General features: G+C 37.4%; 1 protein-coding gene across 4 annotated transcripts in view; it reads left to right on the top strand.

The window, feature by feature from the left end:
• The first annotated feature begins 615 nt into the window (after positions 1 to 615).
• LOC132041853 (DNA mismatch repair protein MLH1) overlaps positions 616 to 27037 on the top strand; it is a 44285-nt gene continuing 17863 nt past the window's right edge. For 3 of the 4 annotated variants that reach the window (XR_009411264.1, XR_009411263.1, XM_059432537.1), the window contains exons 1-11: positions 621 to 943; positions 1710 to 1882; positions 2426 to 2498; positions 2824 to 2958; positions 3066 to 3276; positions 3754 to 3902; positions 6614 to 6712; positions 9666 to 9735; positions 9854 to 9986; positions 19437 to 19531; positions 19623 to 19731. Coding sequence is in view for 1 of the 4 variants with exons in the window: in XM_059432537.1 (XP_059288520.1) it covers positions 689 to 943; positions 1710 to 1882; positions 2426 to 2498; positions 2824 to 2958; positions 3066 to 3276; positions 3754 to 3902; positions 6614 to 6712; positions 9666 to 9735; positions 9854 to 9986; positions 19437 to 19531; positions 19623 to 19731 (1502 nt within the window). In the remaining 3 variants the exon portion in view is untranslated. Of the gene's footprint in view, positions 944 to 1709; positions 1883 to 2425; positions 2499 to 2823; positions 2959 to 3065; positions 3277 to 3753; positions 3903 to 6613; positions 6713 to 9665; positions 9736 to 9853; positions 9987 to 19436; positions 19532 to 19622; positions 19732 to 27037 lie in introns of all 4 variants that reach the window. The other variant, XR_009411265.1, reaches the window with a different exon arrangement.

Raw genomic sequence — 27037 nt, 5'->3', positions numbered from 1 at the left:
CCCAAAATATGGGGGGGGTCACACTTCAGTAAGATTGGGGTGTGACGATTGTGGGAGCCCGCGCAGCCCGAGCTCTCTAAGTAGGCAGCGTCAACACTAGGCTAGCCTATAACCCCTCAAATTCTTGCACTACAAAATGTTTCACAAGCGCTGCAGCCGCCTCTCACCGTCAGCTTTGTTTTCCTTACTCATTAAGGCAATTTTTCTCGATGCTCTTATTACTAGTCACCTATTCCTTGATAATATTCTAGTCCTCGATGTGGGACTCAAAAGCCCATTTAAAGGCAAACTGTACAAATTTGTTTTTTAAATGGAGTCAAAACTTAAACGGGGCACCGAAAAATCATGTACTCCCATCTTAGACGAAGGTATTTGATTAGACACAAAATTTTAGAAATAAAGAAATTTTTATAAAATTTGTGATCTTAAATAAATCCTAAAAATTTATTCGGCTAGAAATCATTTTATTAAGTGTGAAAAGATAAATTTAAATTTGAATTGTTACTAAAACTAAAAATGTACCACTATTTTAACAGATTAAAAAGCAAAGAGTGTATATATTGACAGTGAGTGAGTAAATAACCCCTCCCCTTTTGGCGCCAAACAGTTGGGCCTGGGTAAAGCCTGTCCATAAATACCCCTCCACCAGCACACTGTACAATACAACGTAGCATAGCAGGGTACAATCATGGAAATTGAAGATGAACCGATTCCAATGGAAGATGAAACCATTATTCCAGTGAAGGAGCCACCTAAGATTCAACGGTTGGATGAATCAGTGGTGAACAGAATCGCGGCTGGGGAAGTAATCCAACGGCCAGTATCTGCTGTGAAAGAGCTAATTGAGAACAGCTTGGATGCTAATTCCACATCTATTTCGGTTGTTGTTAAGGATGGTGGTCTTAAACTTATCCAAGTTTCCGATGATGGTCATGGCATCCGTGTACGCTTCTCATTCTAAACACTCTATTTTACTAACGTTTGGAGTTAAAATTGGAACTGATATTATTCTCTTAAATTGAGTTTTGAATATTGGCAAACTGTACACATAAGTTGTAACTAATGGCCAAAAAAATACTCCCTCTTATCGAGATTCAAACTATGTGAACATTAATGTATTGTTTTATCATATTGACATGAGAAAATTGCATCTTATGGTACTTTTCATATATTCCCCTGTCCCATTTTACACGAGGGTGTTTGATTGGGCACCAAGATTAAGAAATAAAGGAAGATTTTTAAAACTTGTGGTCTAAAACAAACCATAGAAATTTTTCCGGCTAGAAATCATTCCATTAAAGGTAAAAAGGTAAATTTAAAGTTGAATTGTTACTAAATATAGAAAGGTGTCATTCTTTTGTGACGGACTAAAAAGGAAATAGTGTCATATAAATTGGGACGGAGGGAGTAATTTTTTTCTAATTTTAAAATATTGTTTTGATCTAATCCAAATTAACTTCGAAGATGAGTCAAGTTGAATCTCGGTAAGAGAAAGTGTCACATAAATTGGGACACATGGAGTACATTTTAATATGTTACTGAAATTGCCGTATATTTTGGGACAACAGAAGTACTGATGTTATCTTAAGTAATATTCAAATTTGTTGCACTTTTATGCTAGGATAAACACTGCTATATATTTCGACTCCTATGCTTCTCCACTGAAAGATTTTATCCTGATTCTTTTTTATGTTTTGATATGTTTATAGTACGAGGATTTGCCAATTTTATGCGAGAGGCATACGACGTCGAAGCTGAGTAAATTTGAAGATTTGCAGTCGATTAGGTCGATGGGATTTAGAGGAGAAGCATTGGCTAGCATGACCTATGTGGGTCATGTCACTGTCACCACCATTACCATGGGCCAGTTGCATGGATACAGGTGATATATTGTTTTTTCATTGGAGGAAATGAAATAGCTCACTGGAATATATGTTGTTGGGGAATTAAATCATGCATGATAAACATTTTCATTTCATATGCTTTCCCCTGGATTTTAGTTTGTATGTAGGTGGTGCTTTCAGTAATTACATCTTTCTATGTCAAAGTATTTTTTCCCGGTAATGTTCTTTGGCAGCAAGTTAGTGTGCCTTGGAATTTTGAGAGTTATTCCCTAGCAGACTTTGGTTGTTTTCTTTTAGGTTTCTTCATGTCAGTGGCGGATGTAGCTTATTAGCTATTGTCGACATGGAACATGGATATATATGGGAAAAGCCACTAAATAATATATATATTTTGGACCCATAAATCAAAAGTACAATAAGTTCACTGCTAAGAACCTTAAAGATTGAAACCAACAAGCTTAAATTATGCATCTGCCTTTGCTTCATCTTCATTTTTATCTAAATAGTCATTATATGATTTAGAGAAAGTAAATTGGTCTTTTACAATTTTGATTTAATATTTTTTTCTTGGGATCTTCCAGGGCAACATATAGAGATGGTTTGATGGAGGATGAGCCAAAAGCTTGTGCGGCTGTCAAGGGTACCCAGATGATGGTATGAGTGCGACATCTTGTTTCCTTGTATTTATGCTCATGTTTTACTCTTCATCTTTAAGTCCTCATATATAATTTGACGGACACTGGGACTGTGGAAACATTGAAGGCAACAGAAGTGTTTTTTTCTTTTTTGTTAAAATGGTATATAAGACCTAGCTCGAAAGTGGCTTCAATTTCGAGTAATAGTCTTTATTTTTCAATGAACTGAGTTCCACTTATTGAAGTGTGCTTAATTGGGAAGTTCACCAATATTTTCTCTGTTTATGTGTGAAGCGATAATAATTGCTACAAGAACTTACGCTTGGTTATTTTTTTCGCCTCAGATTGAAAATTTGTTTTATAACATGGCTGCGCGAAGGAAAACCCTTCAGAATTCTGCCGATGACTATCCAAAAATTGTCGACCTTATTAGTAGGTTTGCAGTTCATCACACACATGTGAGCTTCTCTTGTAGAAAGGTTAGTTGTATGGCAAAATTATGTTCCTTTATTGCTTTTAGCACTTACTCTCTCGTGTTCAAGCATATGTTTAGAAATACATCACTTTAGAATTTCTTTGTACACAGCATGGAGCTGGTAGAGCAGATGTTCACACTCTCGCTACTTCTTCAAGGCTTGATGCAATTAGATCTGTTTATGGAGTTTCAGTTGCTCGAAATCTGATAAAAATCGAAGTTTCTGATACTGGTCCATCAAATTCAGTTTTTAGGATGAATGGTTTCATCTCCAACTCTAATTATATTGCAAAGAAGATAACCATGGTGCTTTTCATAAATGGTATGTAGTAGTGTGGTCAACCGAGACTGAAGGTTTGTTGATGTTATGTCTATTGCAGCCTTAATAAACACAGCTTTACTTGTTAGTTGAATCTGGATCAACTATCCGCTACAGATATATAACTATCATATATTGGCCAATTAAATTTGCATGTATTCTTTGTCCAATCTCAAATGTTGAGTTATGGTATACTGGACTTGGACATTGCACCTTATGCTTCCTTTAAGATCTTTTCAACTTTATGATCTGCTGACAACTGCTGCGATCAACCTTGGCATTTTCGTTTTCGTATACATGTAGAGCTTCTAAAAAAAAAAAAAAACGTTTAGAACTTTTGTTCTCCTTGGTCACTCCCATATTTATTAACTGACTTCGATGCTCTGATGCTTTCAACCAGTTTCCTAAAAGTAGAACTTCATTAGCATCAATTAATTTACTGTCTTGATTTGGCAATTGTTCCTTTTCTTTCTTTTCCAGATAGACTCGTTGATTGTGGTGCTTTGAAGAGGGCAATTGAAATAGTCTATACTGCAACATTGCCTAAAGCATCAAAACCTTTCATATACATGTCAATCATTTTGCCACCTGAGCATGTTGATGTGAATATACACCCAACAAAGAGAGAGGTACCTTAAAACTTTCATGAATCTCTATCCTAACAGGCGGTATTGTATGGTTAGAATTAAAACGGTTACTTGTAGAAAGGAGAATTGCATACTGTTCTTTGAGTGGATCTTTGGACACTTAACCTCCACTTGCAAAACTCTCTTTTTATGGTTTGACCATGAGATTGCTGATTTGTTTTTTTTATGGAAACAATGCCAAAAGTTTGACTGTATTGATCGAGAACTCGATGAGTCTTCTCTTGTGCTTCTTGTGGATAGCTAGTGAGGGTCTGATGCAGCCAGTTTGTGCTAATAATTCATAGGTTATTTGTGGGCATTCTTTTCTAGCAACCCTCATGTTCGTGGAACCTATAAATTAGCGCCCTCTTGCTAACATAAAGATTTTCAATGTATGTTTGCTTTGGTTATTCGTACTTTTTATAAAACTGGTTTTTGGTACGTGCCTTGCATGTATATCCCATGTTAACAGTAAAAGATCTTTTTAATTACAAAAATATTATTAAAAACATGTGTAAGGTATAAATCAAGATTTTAAAGGAAGATTTGTAGCATATTCTAAGCAATTGCTTTTAGTTAACTAATAAAAATAAAAGTGTAAAAAGGTCAGTTTTTCATCACATATCCTCTAGACGTCTAATGAATATGCAGGGAATGGTTATTCTTGACCTACTACATCTCCTCAATATTCTCTCGTGACACTATATATCTCTATACCGTTATATATTTCCCTTCTGAAACGTCATTTATCTTTCATAAAATATTCAAGTCTCCTTGTTTTTGCCTCTACATGCATGTCTACCACAAATTAATGTAATAATCCTCCACATAACACTATTGTGGACCTTTCTATTGTTTTGGTGGTTGTAGTTTAAAGCAGTAATATGCGACATGTAACCTGTACGTTCATGATGTGCATGTATAAGTAAAATTTGTATATTCTTGTTGTTATTCCAAAGTTAAAGAGAAGTGCATCACATAAATATTATCCTTTGTGTTGCTATTCTATTCTTAAATAGTCTACATATGAAATCCAAAATCCAATGCATGAATGTATTACCAACATAATCTTCAAAAGTGAAGCTACATACTACAACGAAAGCCATTATCTTGAACCTGAGATTCAATACATACAGGTTTTGCATGTCTTTTCCCATTTTAAGGGAATGGTACTCATGCTGCAAACGAAGAATGAATTGCTTCCACATTTGGCATTTTCATTACGGCCATTTCCTCATTCTGCCTCTTTTTTCTATTGCACTCACTTTAGATCTTTAGTCGTTCCTTATTGTTTTCATGAACAAAATTGGTTACTTGATGTGAGAACTCTCATATTTCAAGTAATTTACTTGGTTCATCTACATTCACAAAGAAAACTCCTTCTGGAAGAAAATGTTGTAACCTCCATTTCTAGGCCCAAGGAATTTATAATATACCTGTGGGGATGGCGAGATAAACTTTTTATGTGTCTTTTCATTTTTTTAATTCTGACAACTCTCTACTTGGTTTCATGCAGAAAATGCAAAGTCATAAAAGAGTCAGAATCTTTTAGAATTAGAAAGGTTAAAATGGCCAGGCTAATTTTGTATAATATTGGCTTGAGATGAGTTTAAATGAAGTAACATGGTCAGACGATTCATATAGCCGACCCCAACTTGTTCAAGATTATGGCATACTTGTTATTGTTGTTGTCGAAAGATTTAAAAATAGAAACGCCTAATGGTCATGTCAACATGAAAAAATCACACAGAAGGTCCAAGAAATAACCCTCAGATGAAAACTCACTTGTAGAAGCTATGATCATAAGGAAACAACATTGATTTAGTCAGCAAGTTTAAGTTGTAAAATAAAATAGAGAAACACACTATAGGGGCCCAAAGAATTTTAAGTAAAATAAAAAGAAGAGGAGAAAAACAGAACCCATGGAAAACTAAAAACACATAGGAAATTGCCCGACAAAGAATGATGATATCTGATAGGGTTTGAGTTCAAGTCCGGTCAGGTGGAGACAAAGAGCTCAACTTTTGGTTCTTTAAACTTGCTTGTCTCAATTTCTTCCTTTGATGAAATCAACTTTTGTTTGAATTTTTAAGATTACTACCACATATATCTTTGTTCTGTGTTGAAATCATCATCACTGCCTTGTGATTCCTCACTAAATTTTCAGAATTTTTAGTGTAGCCCAAACATTCATGGTATATTGGTGTCCAAGAATTTGTGGCATTAGGTTGTTATAAAATGGTACAGCTATCAAACATAACCTTTCGTATTTCCATTTGGAATATGGAAAAAATAAATATTCCATGAATTTACTCTAGTTAGAAATACAAAGAACACCACGGTTCCCTTAAGAATACCAAAAACATTGAACATTATATTTGACATATTTAACAGGCAAATTGTGGTTGATTCATTGTACAATATCAAATCTGATATTATTTACTTAAATGTATCGTTATATTTTTGTAAAATATTGTAGTAGTAGTGTTTGATTTAAGGGTAGAAAAGTCGTTTGCCTTTTGACAGGCATTATGGCAATTCAACTTTGGACTTAGGGGCTTCCTAATTTTATAATTAATAAGAATAATAGATTGATAGATAATAGATTAGCAATTCTTTTGAGAAAGGTAACAGATTAGAATTAGCTTTGTAAGAGAAAGAATTGGATAATTGTTTAATGGTTCAACTCTTGAAAATCATTTATTGATATGCAGGTAAGCCTTCTGAATCAAGAGTTCGTCATTGAGAAGATCCAGTCTGTAGTAGAGTCAAAATTGAGAAGCTGCAATGAGTCAAGGACATTCCAGGAACAGGTAAGGACCACCTACCTGACAGTTGCTTAAAGATATGTAAACATGTTATATTTATACACATAAAAAACAGCAGTTCTCAACAATTTGACTCCATCTCCTTTTTGTTTTTGATAAGCCAATTTGACTTATATTTATTATATGCAACTTCTGAAATACACGTAGAATAGGACAAGAGTTTATTCAAGATTACATGTGTAACATTCTCCAACTTATTATTGGACTACATATATTCATCTCCTTAAATGCTCACATGTTTTTAGCTGTAAAGTTTTTATGCTTGAGTTCTTATTTCTAGAAAAATGTTTACGTGATAATGGACAACTCTTTTCTACTAATCATTTACATTCATTTTCTTGTCATGGGTGGTTAAACTTTCATATCAAGATTACTTGTCTTGCACTTGCGTGAGTAACTAGTAACCCAAACAGTTCAGAGTTTCCAGTACTAGAATGTCAGGAGGTTCTTTAATTAGCATTTTAGCTTGTCGATTCGACTAATATACTTGCAGTTGACTTATATTCACTACCTTAAAAGAAATACGCAAAATTTAGCATATAATGCATCTTGTTTGAATTGTTTGAATCAGATCTGTTTTCGCCTTTATGCATTTTAAACCTGCTTTTGGATTTCAATACTGTTTGTCATGTTCCCTGAAAGCATATAAACCTTCGTCTGGTCATGCTAGGATAGTGCTCCTGGTCAGTTGTTTCAAGTTGCAAGGAACTAAATGTGTAGGAGATTCAGTTGTTAATACTGATCTCCTCAGATCATAGATTACACTAACTATGATACTCTATGATATTTTCCCTCTAATGTATCTAACGTGAACATGCCAAGTTGGACAGTTTGAATTGCAATAGACTTGCTTTCCTGGGGCCCCTGAAAGTTAAAACATTGTAAAGCAGCACACTGAAAACTTCATCCTGTCTGTGAGAAACATCATCTCCACAAGATCTGTGCGTACAGGAGCATGTGAGATACATTATCAAGGATTCCCAAAAACTAGTTTGCAGTAGTATTATCTACTGGCCCTACTGCACCCACTAATACAAGAGATACAGAAACTTGATTTGGGTTAGATTTTGTCTGAAAGCTGAGCCTCATTCTGATTCCAGGGAGATCAAGTTCGAGTTTAGAGACTCCATTTTGTGGATTCCTATTTGGCCGAAAATTCTATAGTCTGGCAAAATGGGGATAAACTCCCTTGCAAGCTCGTTTTTAACTGGTCAATCCAATGGACTTGAAGGGTTTACAGTTAAAAGGGCATGGCACGCAGAGACCACATGGGTCCTTAGACAAAATTTCAAATTTTGAATCTTTGTTGGATGGGCCTGTAATATATAAGGCATGGAGAATAACTTGTAGTATCAGTCGAAGAGGTAATGTGGAATAGAGAAAGCAAGACCTTCAATCTGGTAATGTGGGGAATGGCCTCTACTGATAAAAAGGCAGGGGGACATGGGTATCAAGGATTTTAGGGCTCAAAGTATAAGTTTGCAAACTCTGGTATATATACTTCTTACACTTATGGTCTGGAGACATATAAGTGCCCATTGGGTTTCTTTTCACCAAGACCTCAATAGTAATTGGAGATGGCAAGAAAATAAGGTTCTGGCTTGATACCTGGTCTGGACAGTCAACCCTAATGGATCTGTACCCAAACTTATTCAATCTGGCACAAAATTCTGATGCGCTCAGGTTATTAGACTAATCAAGGCTGGAATATCATATTCAGGTGCAACATCAATGAGCTGGAAAGTGGACTGTTTATGTTCACTATAATTTCCTTCACAAGACCCCTTCCCTTCTTCCCGCAATGATTCTCGATGGTTGAAGTTTGACCCTAAAGGAAGGTTTACTGTCAAATCATGCTACGCAGCAGAGGCCCATTGTTGCTGAAATATTCCCTGGAAATGCATTTGGAGAAACATAGCACCACTGAAAGCTGAGTGTTTTATTGGTGAAAGAAGCCTGTCTTACGCACGAGAACCTTCAGAAAAGGGAATCAATAGTGCAGTAGATGCTGCCTCTGCCTGAAGTAAATCGAAGAAGTCAATCACCTATTTCTTCGTTGCTCTTTCACCTCACAAATCTGGAGTTTCTTTCCTAACATACCGGGAGTTACTATAATGCTGGCACTTAAAAAGTTTTAGGAAAGACAAAGAGGAAGACTAGGAACACCATTCCATCAGTAATATGGTGAAGTTTTTGGAGAGAAAGGAATGCAACAATTTTTGAAAGCAAACTGAATGTGTAATTAGCATTAAGTACAAATGTTTTTTTTTTTTTTTTTTTTTGCGTCGTGGCTATTGAAACATAGATAACAAGGTTGATTTTTTAAGTTCATTACACAATCTGTAATGAACCTCCCTTGTAAATATTTTACAGCACTTGCTGCTGCATATTGATGAATTATGTAGGGATCTAGTAGCTCAGTTGGTTGACTACCTGAATTTTCACCTTGTTGGTGAGGGTTCGAACCCCACGTTGTAATCCCCTCCCCCATTTCCCCTTCCCCTACCCCTATGTAATAAAAAAGCATATTGATGAATTACATTTACCAATCAAAAAAAGAAGAGGATGATGATTGGAGATTTACTTTGCCAAAACATCTATGTAACAATCAGGAAGTTATTGTACTTGTTGTTTTCATTTTGCTTCCCTAATGTTGTCTTTTCCAAATCCAAATGTGCATACTTTCAGTCCTTTAGGTTCTTTGCCAAATGAACTTCTTCCTTCTGCAGTCTTAAGTGCAGATCCATAAGATTAGGATGTGAAAATCCAACTGTATTGGTGAAATTTGAATTGTAGCCAAAATGAAGTTGTATGTTTGACCTGAACTTTTGTCCTGGAGTGTTCACTACGGTTATCATGCTTCCTTGCCAGCCTACTGGTATGCGATCTAGCTTGTTCACTATTCCTAATTATCCACCATATTTCATATGTGAGACAGACCATTGAATTCTCTTCATCCAGTCCAATGGCCACAATTAAAGATTCCACTAAAGATCCGTCTCCTTCTGGTATGTCGCTTACATTTACTGACTTTCCCTTGCTTGAAATAATTATCTAATTCTTTTAGAATCTGATAATTTGCAGATTCTGTCTCTTTAATATCCATTATGTTTCTTTTTTATTAAGGGATAAAGTCGCAAAAAGTGCCACGTAAGATGGTACGAACAGATACTTTGGACCCTTCTGGAAGGTTGCACGCTTACATGCAAATGAAGCCTCCTAGTAATTCAGAAAGAGGTTCTTGCTTGAGCTCTGTGAGGTGGGTCTCATCTTTTCGTGCACATATTTCTAATTGTTAAACGATTTTAGATTTCTATAACATGAGAGGTTGCTCGCCCATCCTTCAGTTTCTGTTAGAATATTGGTATGTAAATATTATGCTTCATGCATTTGCACTGATGGTTAATTTAGAAACTCAAAATTGGATTTGAGTCTATTGTTAGCTTTTCTTTTTAGTAGTGCTACACTCAGGGAAAGGAGACGTTGTCCAAATCTTTGTCCCTTAGCCAATTATTTTTCCTATTTTGTTATATGTATTGTTAAGTATTATATAAACGACGCACATCTATAAGGGGCAACCCGTTTGACACGAGAAAATACTACAGTACTTTGATGAAGGAGTTTCACATAACGTTTGCTAAATTGTTAAGGTTCCATGCTTGAAACCTAGAAGGCTTGACCTGTGGTTTTTAACTTAAACAAAAAGACCATAGCCAGCTTACCCTATAGTTTCAAACAAAACTCTTCTGGTAAATGGTCTTTGTATTCTCCAATGGCCCAAAGTCCAAAAAAAGTTATTTTCTTTTGCAGCTGCCAAAGGTGACCATTACTGCAAAATCATCAAATTGACCAAAAGAAAACTCAAGTAGATCCATAACCACTTGTATATTTCCTGACTATGCTGAAATTATTGTCCTTGGCAAAGTACACCTTATTATCCTGTTAATGGATAATTTTCAAGTTAAACTGTCGAGTCAACTTTTTGGGATAAATAGTTGATCGTAATTGCGGTGTCTGACGAGGAACCTAGAGATGTTGAATCAAAATTAGTCTTTAATGATGTGAACAACTTAACATCTTAATTTCTTTTCATTAAATGTTATCGTGAAATTTCTTATGCTATTGCAAAGATTGCTTCACAAAATGGGAAGCCTTTTGTACTTTTTTTAATTATAGAATGCAGACATAGTGTTTTTAAACATAGTTGTCTGTTAAAGCATGAATTTTTTAACATTTTCTGCTTCTGGTGTATCTTCTTTACCAGCTTGGTACTTTTGTTAATAAAACTTTACCTTATTAAAAAAAAAAAGGAATTCTTAAACGTAGTTGTTTGTTAAAGCAACTATGGATTTACAGTATATGTACATTTAACTAGATAAAATTTAACATTTAACTAGATAAAATTTAACTTGTAATCTTGTTTTTAACGAAGAAGTTTAAAATTGGTAAATTACGCTTTTTAACAAAGTGGTGTATTTTTGACCAACTGTTTAAAAAGGTAAAAGTGCAATATCAAAACACTGTTGCTTTGAGGTTCCATTAGAAACAAAGAAAAGAGAAAATAGAGCAGGGAAAACCCACTTTTTGTGTTTGTTGGGATCCTGATGTTGGTTGTCTCCACGATCTACCTCAATCTCTGCCAAACCCCTTTGCACAATATCCTGCATATGCCACTTACTACACTAATAAAGTGGTGGAGGCAGTGAGATGGAGTGTCTAAGGATGGATAATTCAATTATCTACTGAGAAGGAAGGAAATGGACCTTAATTAAGTGATTTAGAGCCTGTTTGGATGGGCTTAAAATAAGCAGCTTATAAGCCAAAAAAATAAGTTGGGGTAGACTAACTTATTTTTTTTTGGCTTATAAGTTGTTTTCAGCTTATAAGCTGCTTTAGATAAGCTAAGCCAAACGGATCCAATTATTTTTTTGGGCTTATTTTATGCACAAAATGACTTTAAGCTGGCCAGCCAAACACTCAAAAAAGCTGAAAACAGTTTATAAGCAACTTATAAGCCAATCCAAACGGGCTCTTAAGCTACAAATCTCTGACAAAGTGGTGTCGGTTGTATGAACAGTAGCTTGGTGATGGCGTTGGGCATCAGCACCAAGGGTGTGGCCTAGTAGCCAATGAAGTGGGTTGAGCACCATGAGGTCTCAGGTTCACTTCCCACCAGAGACAAAACACTAGGTGATTTCTTCCCATCTGTTCTAGCCTTGGTGGACAGGTATCCTGTGAAATTAATTGAGGTGAGTGCAAGCTGGCCCGGACACCACGGTTATCAAAAAAAAAAAAAAAGAATTGGGCATCAAACATTGCAGAATGAATAAAACTGTAACTGAGAAAAACAGAGAATGGAAGAAGCTAAGCTAAACTAGCTTATTATGGCTAGGGTATATTTTCGTTGATATAAAGCAACATCAGATGTGAGCATTACAATATATATCCCTTGTGAACCCTAGATGACTCACCACTATGGTCCTCTAATAGATAGGTTAGTACAGGACTATAACAGAATTCTGACAAGGACGAGACAGGTACCTCTAGGTTAATTACTGGGTCTAATGTGTAATAAGATAAATTGTAATTTAAAACATAAAGGACTAAGCTATAACTCTCAACAACTTGTCTTATAACTAACTTAACGGCTTGGTACCACTACGCAAGCCCAGTGTACAACTCGACTAAGTACCTGCTCTTTCAGTTTCAACTCCTCACGATCTGCATCATTTCCCTTCCTGTAAAACCTTCCTTGTCCCCAAGGAAGAATGTGGGAAACCTGGTTTTAATCACATGATAATCTTCCCAAGTAGCTTGTTCTTTAGTCGTTCCTTCCGCTGTATGAGAAGCTTAGAGGCAACCTTATTCCCCTTTTTAATCATCTTCCTCTCTAATACAGCTTGGGACTCCACAGTATGGACTTGCCAGGTCAACCACCATGGGTGAGTGATATTAATTGACATTTCATGACATAGCTTCAATTGAGAGACATGGAATGTGGGTGGATTGCAACTTGAGTGGGCAATAGTAATTTGTATGCCACTGGTCCGACCTTCTGAATTGTGTAATAGGGGCCATAGAACTTGGCCGACAACTTAGAGAAAGTCTGATTAGATAAAGTGATTTGCCTGTATGGCTGTATTTTGAGATAAACCCAATCTCCTAGTTGCATCTATCTGTCACTCCTGCTCTTGTTGGCCAGAGATTGCATCCTCTGCTGAGCCCTTTATAGATGAAACTTGAGAACTTGGGATTCGAATTCCCTTGCAATCATGCTCCTGTTCACTTCTTCACCAGCAGCATCTCCAGCCATATAAGAGAGATGGATCTGTGGAGGTTGACAATACAGGGTTTCATAGGGTGTAGTCTGTATAGGAGAACGGAAAGTGGTATTATACCACGGTTCTGCCAAGGGAAGGTACTAGGACCAGTCAGATTGGCTATCTGAATGGTAAAACCTCAGCTATGTTTCCAAGGTTCTAGTTAGAACTTCAGTTTGTCCATCATAGTGTGGGTGGTGGGCTGTAGAAGTGCTTAATGTAGCTCCATGCACCGAGAAGAGTTCTTGCCAGAATTTGTTGAGAAAGACAGGGTCCCTGTCACTAACAATGTTTTGAGTTATACCATGAAGCTTAAAGATCTGGTCAAGGAAAACTTGTGCCACAGAGGCAACTATATAGTGATGACTGATGGCTACGAAATGCCCACTCGTAGTCAGCCTGTCTACTATCACTAGAATGGTAGTCTTCCCTTTTGACTTGGGTAAGCCAGCAATGAAGTCCATACTGTATTATGGTTGAAGTAATCCGGGTGAGGCTGCAACATCATACTTTCTTCTTTGACAAACTGAACAGTTTCTGACATAACTGTTTATATCATCCTCACCTTTCAATAAAAAAGATTGAAACCTTTCTATATGTGTTCTCCATACCTGAATGACCCCCATTAAGACTGTTATGCCACAACTGCAAGATGTCTAGCCTGAGTTGTCCATCATTACCAACTACCAACCTGCCATAAATCCTGAGTTGGTGGTTGATGTATGTCAATCCCTTCAAGTCTTTGTCCTCATCTTGGATTCTCCTGATGAGTTCCACTAATTCTGTATCTGTTTCCCAACTCCCCTTGATCCTCTGAAGAATTATGGAACCTGCAGGTACAACAGACATAAAAACAAATCAGCATTTGACAATCTAGATAAAGAGCAGCTGCTTTGTGTTCCCTTTCTTTCTTATACCCATTCTGAAAATCAAATTGCATGAGCTTGGCTATCCACTTCATCTATGTTCCTGTGTGCAATTCCTGCTCTAATTGAAACCTGAGAGCCTTTTGGTCTGTTCTTACCATAAAGTGTCTTCCCAGCAGATACTGTGACCATTTAGTCACTGCTAACACCAATGCTAACAACTCTTTGTCATACAGAGATAAACTTTGGTGTCTTAGTGATAATCCCTCCCTAAGATAGGCTAAGGGATGACCCTCCTGCATTAACACTGCCCCAGTCCTAATGTCAGAAACATTAGTCTCCACCACAAATTGATGTGAACTATTTGGCAAGCTTAGCACTGGTGCAGTGATCAGGGCCCTCTTGAGTTGGTTGAAAGTTGTTGTCTTTTCACACCAAAGGAAGCCTTTTTCTTCAATAAATCTGTGAGGGGCTTACTTATTATTCCACATCTCCTAATGAATCTTCTGTAATATCTTGCTAACCCAACAATCTCTTTAATTCTTTCACACTTCTAGGAATTGGTCAGTCCTGCACAACTGCTATCTTCTGGGGATTTGTAGCTGCCCCTTCTGCAGAGATTAGGTGTCCTATATATTCAATCCTTGCAGCACCAAAAGAGCATTTAGTCTTCCTAACAAGTACCCTGTGTTGGAATAACAAGTTAAATGTTATCCTCAGACGCTGTAAATGCTCCTCCAAACTCCTGCTATACACTAGAGTATCATTAGAGACAACTAGGATGAACTTCCTAAGATGATCGTCAAACACACGCTTCATAAGGCCTTGGAAATTTGATGGGGCATTGGTGAGGTCAAAGAGCGTAACTAGATATTCATAGTGGCCGGAAAAGCAGTTTTTTGTATATCTTTCTTGGCCATTCTCATTTGGTGATGTCCTGATCTCAGATCCAACTTGGTGTATATCTGTGATCCACCCAACTCATCCAACAGTCCCTCAATAATGGGAATTTGGAACTTTTCTTTGATGATCATCTTGTTTAGTGCCTTGTAATACAATCTCCAATTCCCACTCCTTGTACCCCTGTTCGTGTCTGCCCAAGAGCTGCATACGAGATGTGAACATTTGGTGGAGCAATATTCATTGGAACTGAAAATGGAGGCTTAGAACTTACACCCATTGGGTATCCTGCTGGGGAATACTGGGGAATACCAGGACATGAACATTAGGTAACCAAGCCATTGGATGATCAGGAGTGTAAATGTCTCCACCACTTTGAGGTCCTTCAATGTCCTTCCCTCGATCATCCTTTCTCACCTCATCAATGGATTCTTTCAAAGACAGCAAATGCTTTTTCATGCTAATTTTCCAGCCGAATCTGTCACGCCCCGAACCATGGCTTGGGCGTAACACGGCACTCAGTTCCTGACTGCATGTGACCGAGCGAACCAACTGGCTGGCTGAATCAATATGTGATACCAAAACATTCTGAATGCGGAAATAACACTAACACATGTTGATCTACTAAAAGTCTGACTGAAATATCATAAAAGCCGAAATACTGAATAAGCCTAAAAGTCTGAATAAGTAGCTGACAAGGCTAACACAAAAGCCTACTAAACAACTGACTGACTGCAACTATAGTCTATGAAGCCTCTAAAGAATGCTGAAAATGCTAACTGTTTACCAGGACAAGGCCCTCTGCATACCTTGCTAACTGAAATACTATAAAGACTGAAAAGAGGGATAATGCCCCCGAAAGATTGGGGCTCAAAGAATAGCTGATACGAGATATCCCAGCAAGCAGAATCGTCAACCTGTAAATCGTTACCTGCATCCCCAGATGCAGGCCCTGGGCAAAAAGGGACATCAGTACATTTGAATTGCACTAGTATATAAAGCAACTGAAAGAAAGAACTGTAAGTACTGAAACTAAAACTAATTTGATAATTGAAGTGAACAAAAGAAGTAACGAGAAGAATACTTACTGTTGTGAATGGAGAATCACCTGCTTACCGAAAACATAATCTGTGGCCTCAGGCCCAATATAAGTGCACAAGTTTGTGGCCTCAGGCCCAAGTATACGTATACATACTATGGCCTTAGGTCCAAAACACAAGTGTTCAACATTAAGCAATTTATATAAAAGAACTGAGAATCATGCTGAAGCTTTAACCATTTATAAACATGCTGGGTATTCTAGACTGAGACTCATGGGTATCAAACACAAGTCTATATTGATTACATATTGAGCTCACAACGTTCAGAATGAAAGTCATGAACGAATTACGAAACTAGAGAATAGAAGTTCTGCAACTATTTAAGGAACTAAGCTTAACTATATTTCTGAGGCAATTAGTAACGTTGTAAAAGAACGTGGCATAGGGAGAATCATTAACATTCCCAAACGTAGAGAGTTAGCCTCACATACCTTAACTCCGGCCTTTTAAGCGTATCACAACGTTCGTCACCTCTTTCAATGATATTATATAGCAGTATATACAGCAAAGGGATTCAATATTAGTAAGAATCCTCATGTTTTGGTCATCTAAGCATTTTATCAAACACTTGGTGGGCATAAAGCTTCACAGCCTTCATTAAAGGTGTTTCCACACCCAACAACCCATCATCTTGCTTCAAGATGATTCCACAATCTCATAATGCTACAAGTATCATCATTCTTCATCACCCATATGATTACAACAACCCTAAGTCAACAATCCAAACCACACAATAGTTCATACGTTTCTTACTATCTAACCCGTTAACTTATCTCTCAAGAACTTAGAGTCCATAATCAGCAATTTAAAACTATAATCAATTGAAGTAGGAAAGTCTTACCTTCTTGACGTTCAAGTCTCTTGAATTCGGATTCTAGAGTTCTTTTGTCCGGGACGAAGATTCAATCGATAATCTATGGAATAGATGAGGATTCTAGTGTTAATCTTTGTTAGATTGATATAATAATCAATGGGATTTGAGTAGGAACTCACCTTAGATACTTTGTGGAAGCCCTAGGGTGTTTTCTCTCCAAAAAAACGGTTTAGAATGAAATGGGAAAAGTTTTACGAAGTTAAGCTTTTATAAAATTCGGGAAAAATTGCTTCGGCATAAAATGGCCTGGCGCGGTACGTGGGGCGCCGCAGGCCGCATCGAGCACAGTGTATTTTTCGACGGTGCCAAAATTTTGAGTTTTTCTGGAAAATTGGCCTGGCGCGCTAGGCCATTCTGGCAATGTTCGGTAAAATGGGCATAACTCCTAACACGAAGCTCCGTATCGAAAAAACTTAGCCGTTCTATCGAATCTTAAGCACCTCACTATCTGTCTTGATTCCAAAACAACTATTTCCACCCATACTCATCCCGATAGTACTTCACATGTTTAAAATGGCACATTAATACTCATTTAATACCTCCACACCTAATCTGGATTTACGGGATGTTACATGTCTGACAGTGAATTTGCAATTTCCACAATTATCCTCTCGAACTTCGATTTAATCTCATTCATAGCAGTAGCCATTGCTAATACCCATAGAGATCAAGAAAGTACTCTGATACCAACTGTTGCAGAATGAATAAAACAGTAACTGAGAAAAACAGAGAATGGAAGAAGAAGCTAAGCTAAACTAGCTAATTATGGCTAGGGTATATTTTCATTGATAAGCAACATTAGATGAGAACATTTCAATATATATCCCTTGTTAACCCTAGATGACTCGCCACCAAGGCCCTTTAATGGATAAGGTTAGTACAGTACTATAGCAGAATTCTAACAGAGACGAGATAGGGACCTCTAGGTTAATTACTGGGTCTAATGATTAAATAAGATAAATTGTTATCTAAAACATAAAGGACTAAACTGTACTCTCAACAACTGGTCTTTTAACTAGCTTAACGGCTAGGTACCACTACGCAAGCCCAGTGTACAACTCGATTAACCACCTGCTCCTTCTGCAGTGGCAGCTTCAATCTCAATCTGCATCATCAAAGAAGGACAAACAGTGAAGAATTAAATAAACAAGCAATAACAAGAATTGATGAACAAGAACCTAGAGTATTACGAAGATTCACAACGGATAAGGTTGAAATAAATAAGGAGGACGCCAACTAAACAAGAAGCACGGACTAGAAGGGCAAACACCAGATTAAAATGAAAGAAACGTGCAACCCTCAATTGTAGAGAACAAGAAGAAAATAACCAAAACTACACGAAAGAAACGAATTAAAATCCAAAAGAACAAGTTTGGAAGTTAATAGCTTCACGAAAGGAATTAAAATCCATACGAACAAGTTTGGAATGAAAGAACTCCAATAAACAAACAAGAACTTGGAAATAAGTGATCTAGACCTTGATTTCAGTAGCTATTGAGAATATTATTTATACAAGCACCAAAACTTCCAATAGAATACCACAAGAGAACCAAAGATATCAATAAACAAGAAGGAATCTAGATTACCTCAAGGAAGATCACTCACTTGAATGGATAAGCGGTAGAGTTCTTCAAGAGCCACTAGGGTTTCTTAACTCTCACCATGGAGAACGTTTAATCATTCAAAAACATGGTAATCTACTGCCCCTCACGTTCTAGATGCTACTTATGACGTAGGACCCTAGGCCTTTCTAAATTAGGTCCACATGTCTAAAATAGTGAAATCAGCCAACGAAAATTGAAATAACTCAAAGGGCATGTGCCAAACATGTCCCACTTATTAACCAAGTCTAATAAAATAACTAAATATAGAAACATCAAAATAAGCTATGTTGGTTGTGCTCACTGTCCCACATCAACTAGGCTGGCCGTGCAACTTGTGAGGGGGCTCTTTCAAGCTGTTAAATGCTGTTTCTTGTCGTCCTCCCTTCTAACTCCACAAGTTGGACTTCAAATATGTTCAATAGGTTGTGGAGTCCTCTAAAGCCTTCAACTCATCCCCCAGTACAATTTTTTTTTTTTTGTTCTTTTATTTTTTATCTTCACTTCAAGGCGTTGGAGCTTCTCTTAAAGTTTTCTTGTTTGTGACCTTGTCATTAGTCTTCTGGGAGCTTCAAGGACTGGTCCTTGATTTCAAGTGTTGATTTTCCTTTGATGCTATCACTCGAAATGTTCTCTTGATAGTAGACAACATGAAAGGAGAACATCATGTAAATGATAAATGACTGGGGAGGTCTGGTATTATATAATCATCTATCATCTTTATCGTTTTGCACTATATGGTGGCACCATTGTGGAAGAAGCTGAAGTGGATACTTCTTGGTTACTGCCAATACTATTTTACAGTGAAGGTTCCTGGCTGGAGCTATACATGTTTTAAAACTTGACGGAGGATTCTGTGGCTTGTAGATCTTGTCGGCTTGCTTTGGTTTCCCTCAACTAATAGTTCATTGGAAGTTAGCAATATTGAGTAAAGTATATAGGCATGCACATTACCATACAAACATGAGATTTCAATTAAGCTGTATATACGATAGTTTAGTTATGCATGCTAGCAACATATTTTTTCATGCAAAGAACAATGTTGCAGGTCTTCTATCAGACAAAGGAGGAATCCTAGTGAAACCGCAGACCTCACTAGCATCCAGGAGCTTGTTAATGAGGTTGATAATGATTGTCACCCTGGTATGTGCTGATGGACTACCAAAATTTTAGTTGATAGGAAAACAAAATTAGCCTTTTACTCCTACTAATATTGAGTTATTAATCTTTATAGGTCTATTGGATGTTGTTAGGCATTGCACATATACTGGGATGGCGGATGAGAGTTTTGCTTTACTTCAACACAACACACACCTTTATCTTGTTAATGTGATTAACTTGAGGTAATTTATCACTTAGCTTTCTGATAGGATTTCAGTATTCTTAAAAAGATTAAAGAAGTTTTTGGTTGCATCTCTATCGAGGTTCGTTGATTGGATTATGAGAAATGGATGTAATGAGGACTTTGTATGCAACTAGAATAGAAGCTCAGCAATCTGCATAATCTTGGTGCCATTAAGTCGCTACAACGTACTGAAGAAGCATAGCTGCACAGTAAATAGACTTAGCTAACCAAAGGCTGTTCCTTTTTCTATACATCCTTGCGGGTAGTGGTGGCAAATGGGTGGCTGGGTCAAATTAGGGCGGGTTGAAAATGGGTCAACATAAAATGGGCCATAATCCTACCTACCCATATTTCATATGGGTAAAATGGTTTGGGGACAAATGGGTTGGGTAAAAAATAGGTTAACCCATATTTCAATGAGTAAATGGTACTCTACTTTAGCATTTTTTTATGAGGAAAGTAGAATATGCTTAGTTTTATTCTATCTTCAAAGTCAGAAATATTTTTTCCTATACCTTTTCCTATATAAATGAAATTTACGCAATAACAAGTGGCAAATGAATCCCAACATAAAGGTACTTGGATCTTTCTATTTGGCATCTTTTTAAGCTCAGAATATTTAAACTTGTGAGAGGTAACTATTAGCTTGGTCAATCAACAGCTGTGTACACTTCAGTTAATGAAAGTAAATTAGGTTTCCCATAAGACTTTGCTCAAATTTGAGTGATTATGTGTTGCACTTTATGAGGAGGAATAGCGGTTGGTAATAGCTTAGATCAATGTAAATAATGATAACAGTAACAATAATAATAATAATAATAATAATAAGAAGAAGAAGAAGAAGAAGAGAAGGAAAAAGAGCAAAAGTACAAATTCTTAATCTATAGAAAGTTGTACTTAGAGAAAATAAAAAGATATTTTCTAAAAAATGCTAAACAATACTAACAATGTCTAGAGGAAAAAAAAAATAGTTTTCACATGGTCAGCACTCAGCTATATATGCTTTATTGATAAATATTTTCAACTAAGATATCCTACAAAATTTTCTTTATTATTTCAATAAAAAAATTGGTCTATGTTTTCTCTTCAAAATGTGTTGCTGCACAATAAAGCTAAATTGGGTTGGTTTTTCATTTCCGAGTACAGTAATTCATCTTTGGAGGTTGTTCATAAATGATATCAAGAGTTTGGATTCAGCAAAAGGTGGAAAATAACTTATTAGGCTAACCCATATTTTACCCATATATTACCATGATTACCCATATTTCTATGGGTTGAAGCCCAAATTTTTCCCATCTAAGAAATCACTCATCCAACCTACTATAATATGGGCGGGCTGGGCTGGTTGACAAAATATGGGATCATTTTGCCAGCACTACTTGCGGGTATAAGCTTGCTTGGAAGAAATGGTGTCCTGAAAGATTTCTACTAGGAGGCTAGAACCATGCTCTACCACTAGATAGAGGCCTAGTAGGAGGCTAGAACCATGCTCTACCAGTGGGAAGAGTGAAATCGCTCGACTACTTAATAACTGTCTACCCTGATCCTCGACCTCTATGGTCTCCTAGCTAGGGTCATGCCATCGGCAAACTGAAGATCCGCCATCTATTGTCTAATCATCTTTCCCCAATTCTTCCTCAGGCTACCTTAGATCGAGCAACCACATTTTGTTTCTTATTCTTCTAGGACTCCAAGTTACCTCCTACTAAAACATAAAATTCAGATGTAAAAGTCTATCTGAAGGTGATCCTGCTTAATCAATGTCTGTATATCCAACGATCTGCTCATGGCCTCGATCGTCAAAGAGTGGTCCTTTGCCTGGAGCTGACTTTATATATCGCAGAATGCGGACAACTGCATCCGAGTGACTATCACAGGGAGAATCCATGAACGGACTTACAACACTCGTAGTAAAAAAGGGTCAGGTCTAGTCACTATGAGCTAATTCAACTTACCAACCAGTTGCCTATATCTGCAAGGATCACTAAATGGCTTCCTCTGTCCTGCAGGAGTTTAGCATTCGGATCCATAGGAGTGTCAATGGGTCTATATTCCATCATTCTTGTCTCATCAAGAATGTCTAACGCATATTTAGTTGTGAAATAACAGTACCCGATAGGATTGACTACCCTCAATACTTAGAAAATACTTCAGTCTGCTGAGATCTTTAGTCCAGAAATGTTGAAAGAGACGTTGCTTTAAATTAGTGATACCTTGATGATTGCTGGTGACAACAATAGCGTCAACATAAACCACCAAATAAATACACAGATTTGGAGCAGCATATCGAAAACACAGAGTGATCAGCTTCACTAAGAGTTATGCTAAACTATTGAATTACTATGCTGAACTTCCCAAATCATAACCGAGGAGACAGTTTTAGACCGTAATGTGAGTCGCAATTGATATACAAGGCTACTAGATTCCCCGGAGCAATAAAACATGATGCTTGCTACATATAAACTTCATCCTCAAGGTCATCATGGAGAAGGTCATCATGGAGAAAAACTATCTTAATGTTCAACTGATAAAGAAGCCAATGACGAACAACACCCATGGATAGAAAAGACAAACCTATGCTATTTTAGCCACAGGAGAGAAAGTATCACCGTAACCAAGCCTAGGTATACCCCTTGGAACAAGGTGTGCCTTAAGCCGATCAATTTGGTCGTCTGGACCAACTTTGACTGCATAAACCCAACGACAACCAATAGTAGATTTACCTGAAGGAAGAGGAACAAGCTCCCAAGTACCACTCATATGTAAAGCAGACATCTCATCAATAATAGCCTATTGCCATCATGGATGAGAAAGTGCTTCACTGTAGACTTAGGGTGGAACAGAGATGCATTTAATAACTTACAAAGGTATAGTGGACATTAGGATTAAGCGTGGACCGTATACTTTCTTGTAGTGCAATCGTTTGACAAGGAGGAGAAAAGTTTGTAGTAGGTACAGGGTCTGGCCCAAGACGTGGATCATCTGGACCTGATGCTGGACGTGGATGGCGATGATAGGTCAGGAGTGGTGGCACTATGGTTGGAGATGTAGAGGTAATTGTAGATTCCTGCAAAAGTCGGTATATGTAATACCTCAGAGATATCAGTATGATCAGAAGATATAAAGTAAGCTCGAGACTCAAAAAATATCATTGGCTGACATAAGGTGCCGCCGGAGATCAGGTGAGTAGCAATGATACCCCTTTTGAACCTGAGAATAATCAAGAAACACACATTTCAGAGCATGAGCGGCTAATTTATCTTTTCCGGGTGCTAAGTTATGAACAAAACATGTGCTCCAAAGACACAGGGAGGAAGAGAGTATAAAGGTGACCGAGGAAACAAAACTGAATAAGGAGTCTTATTCTGAATTGAAAATGAGGGCATCGATTAATTAAGTATCAAAACGTGCGAACTACATCGCCCCAACACGCAACGGAACATGGGATTGGATGAAAAGAGTCAGAGCGGTCTCAATGAGGTGCCTATTCTTCTACTCTACTACCTCAGCGGGCTCATTCTGCTGAGGGGTGTATGGACAAGATGTCTGATAAATAATTCCTTGGTGAGTCATAAACTGCTGAAACTGGGAGGATAAGTATATATATATTTTTTTGATCAAGTAAATATATTTTCATTCATAAACATGGCCAAATTGGCCGTATACAAGGGGTACACCAAAAGGTAAAGCATCTACACAAGGATACGATTCTCTACAAACTCCACCTAATCATTTATACAAGGAACTTTCTTTTCACACTAAAAGAAAATAAGGGAACGTAGACTACTCCTTAATTGAGACAAACTCGACTCCACACCTTTAAAAGCTCTCATATTTCTCTTCCTCCAAACTACCCACATTAAAGCAAGTAGATACACGTTCCAGGCCCTTCGTTTTCTCTTCTTTCTTCTGCTCTACAACTGAACGTCAAATCTTTCACGGTTTTAGGCATTACCTAAGGAGTACCAACCCACCTAACATATCCCACCATAGCCTTATGGTTAGTCCGCAGTGTAATATAAGATGATCCACGTCCTCGCTTGTCTCCTTACAGATGTAACACCAACTGATGCTGACAACCTTCCGCTTTATAAGATTTTGTGCTGTCAAGATCACTCCTCTCGTAGCTAGCCAAGTGACGCACACCTTCCTCGGCACTCTTGGAATCCATATTGCATTACATGGAAAAATCATCTCCTCCTTAACCAAGAGTTTCTCATAAAAGGACTTCACAGAGAACATTCTTATATTTCCCAGCCCCCACCTCCAGATGTCAGAATTAACAACCGGATTGATTTGCCTATGAAGTAAGGCTAGCAATCTTTGAAACTCAACCACTTCCAATCTTGTAATCCTTTTCTAAATCTCAAGTCCCAAAAAGGTATTCTGCCTTGTGTCCCCCTAAATTTGCTTAATTAACATGTCTCTTTGGCAGGATATTCTGTACAAACTCTGGAATTTGTCTTTTAGTAAAAAGTCCCCACACCAACTATGTCCCCAAAAACATACTCTCCTCCCGTCTCCAACCTTAAATTAGATGCTTCCCCAAAAATAATCCCATCCCTTCGTAGTGAAAAGTGCGAAAACACCAAATTGATTTTGTATTTCAGCACAAAAACTCTTAAATATCACAAAATGATCTTTCATTAAGAAAATTGATGCAATGTTATGAAATGTAGTAGCTGGATTAGCATTTTATTAGCTGTGGTAGTTAGTTAGCTACTGTGGCAAAGTTAGTTGGTATTGTTCAAAAGTTAGTTAAAGTCCCAAAGTTAGTTACAAGTCCGTAATCGATTCTGAGGTTAGCATAGTCATTGATGACAGCTGTGTAAATTGATTAGATTCACTTCATATATACCTTGTAACTCATACAATCAATCATCAATGAATATACATTTTCTCATATATCTCTCTCAATATTTCTCTCTCTAGCTAAATATCTCGGTTGAACCCTGAACTTAGCTTACAGTTCTTCAAGTTCTCAACTTCTAGATCTGTTATTTTCGAATTTGATTGCACTTTGTGCATCATTTGGTATCAGAGCTGTCGATTCTCGGCAGTGAATTATGACTCGAAGTAATGAAATTGTGACTAGAAGCAAGAATCAAGATAAACCACCAGAAGAAATGGAAGATCAGATGTCAAAAATCCAAGATCAGTTGCAGAAATTGATTGAGGGAATGGCTAGTATGAACAATCGCAATATGCAAGCTGATAAGGAATTGAGTGAATTGAGGGCCACCATTAATCAGATAAACCCTAGGGGAAAGGAGCAAGAAATAGGAAGAGCTGAGTCTTCCTCAGTTGATAGAAACTGTCCAATGGAGGTGCAGCCTGAAGTTCGAACTAAGGAGAACCATAATGGGCATACACACAATGGTAACTTCTTTACCAGATACTCTAGACTAGAGTTTCCTAAGTTTTCAGGTCAGGACTTGAGAACCTGGCTGTATAAGGTTGATCAATTCTTTGCCATGGATGAGGTTCCATTTGATCAAAGAGTTAAGGTCACTTCTATTCATTTAGAAGGAGAAGCTATTGCTTGGCATAGATCATATATAAGGTCTAGAAATTCTGTTTTAGACCCTACTTGGACTGAATATGTTTTAGCCTTAAATGAAAGATTTGGGGAGGAGTTTGAGGATCATATGGAGTCAATGAAGAGTTTGACTCAGACTGGTAGTGTGAAGGAGTACCAAGCTGAGTTTGATAGGTTGTTAACTAGGGTGAATCTGTCAACTGAAAACACTATTAGTTGCTTTTTGGGAGGGCTTAAACCTGAATTGAATAGGGCTGTTAAGATCCAGTCACCAAAGACATTAATGCAGGCTTATAAGATTGCTAGGTTGCAAGAAGAAGTTTTGAAGCTTAAGCCAAGAGTTGGGGTTTAAAACCTGTAGTCAGACACTCACAAGTCCCTATATTACCCATTCCTAATCAATTCAAACACCAGAATTTCCAAAAATCACCTATCCCATATTCAACATTCAAAAAACCAGTTGAGCCATAACAAACAAGGCCTAATAGAATTCCTGGTAGAAGGTTGATTGCTACAGAAATGGATGAAAAGAGGGCTAAAGGTCTTTGTTTTTTCTGTGATGAGAAATATATATACCAGGCCATAAGTGTAATTCCAATAGACAAATTTATATGGTAGAAGTAGTGGATGGAGATACAGTTCTTGATGAAGCAATGGAGGAATCAGTACCAGAGGTTATTGAAGAAGTAGATGAATTCATGACCATATCATTACAAGCTTTTACTGGTGTAACAGGATACCAAACCATAAGGGTAACTGGTTATCATGAAAAGAGACCCTTGCAAGTCCTTATTGACACAGGAAGCACACATAACTTCATTGACCAAGACATGGCCAAGAAGTTAGGATGTCAAGCAAGCACCATCATGGCACAATCAGTTAGTGTTGCTGATGGAAGGAAAGTGCAAACAGCTTCAGTTTGCAGAAATCTTCAGTGGTTTCTGCAAGGTATTACATTCAGTTTTGATTTCTTATTGCTACCTTCGGGCAATGTAGATATTGTTTTGGGTGTGCAATGGTTAAATACTCTGGGTAGAATATTGTTTGACTTCAAGAACAGAACTATTGAGTTTATGTATCAAGGCAAGAAACATGTCTTGAGAGGAGCAAGTAGTCAATTAAAATCAACTAATGCCAAGACAATGAATAAAATTGAAGGAGGGGATACTCAGTTTTTTATGTTGACATTGCAATCTGGTGAAGAAGAGGGAAGTCATTGTTATAATATTCATGCTGCTCAGAGTGAGTCAATTGCCCCTGAGTTATCTGGTTTGATTGATCAGTATGCTAGCATTTTTGCCTTGCCTACTACTCTTCCACCCCATAGAGGTTCTTTTGATCATAGAATACCACTGGTGGAAGCTGCAAATCCAGTAAACAAGAGGCCTTATAGATATCCTGGAGTCAAGAAGGACATCATAGAGAAGCTGGTGCAAGAGATGCTTGACCAGGGAGTTATACAGCATAGCACAAGTCCTTATGCATCTCCGGTTGTATTGGTTGGTAAGAAGGATGGTAGCTGGAGACTTTGTGTTGATTACAGGGAATTGAACCAATGGACCATAAAGGACAAGTTACCTATACCTATTATTGAGGACTTGTTGGATGAATTGGGAGGTGCAGTGGTGTTTTCTAAGATTGATCTTAGAGCTGGTTATCACCAGTTGAGGATGTCTGAAAATGATACCCATAAAACAGCTTTTAAAACACATGAAGGGCATTATGAATTCCTGGTTATGCCCTTTGGCTTAACCAATGCCCCATC

This window comes from Lycium ferocissimum, unplaced genomic scaffold (genome assembly GCF_029784015.1).
Source record: "Lycium ferocissimum isolate CSIRO_LF1 unplaced genomic scaffold, AGI_CSIRO_Lferr_CH_V1 ctg11986, whole genome shotgun sequence".
Classification (NCBI taxonomy): Eukaryota; Viridiplantae; Streptophyta; class Magnoliopsida; order Solanales; family Solanaceae; genus Lycium; species Lycium ferocissimum.
This window is presented reverse-complemented; position numbering and strand designations above follow the sequence as displayed.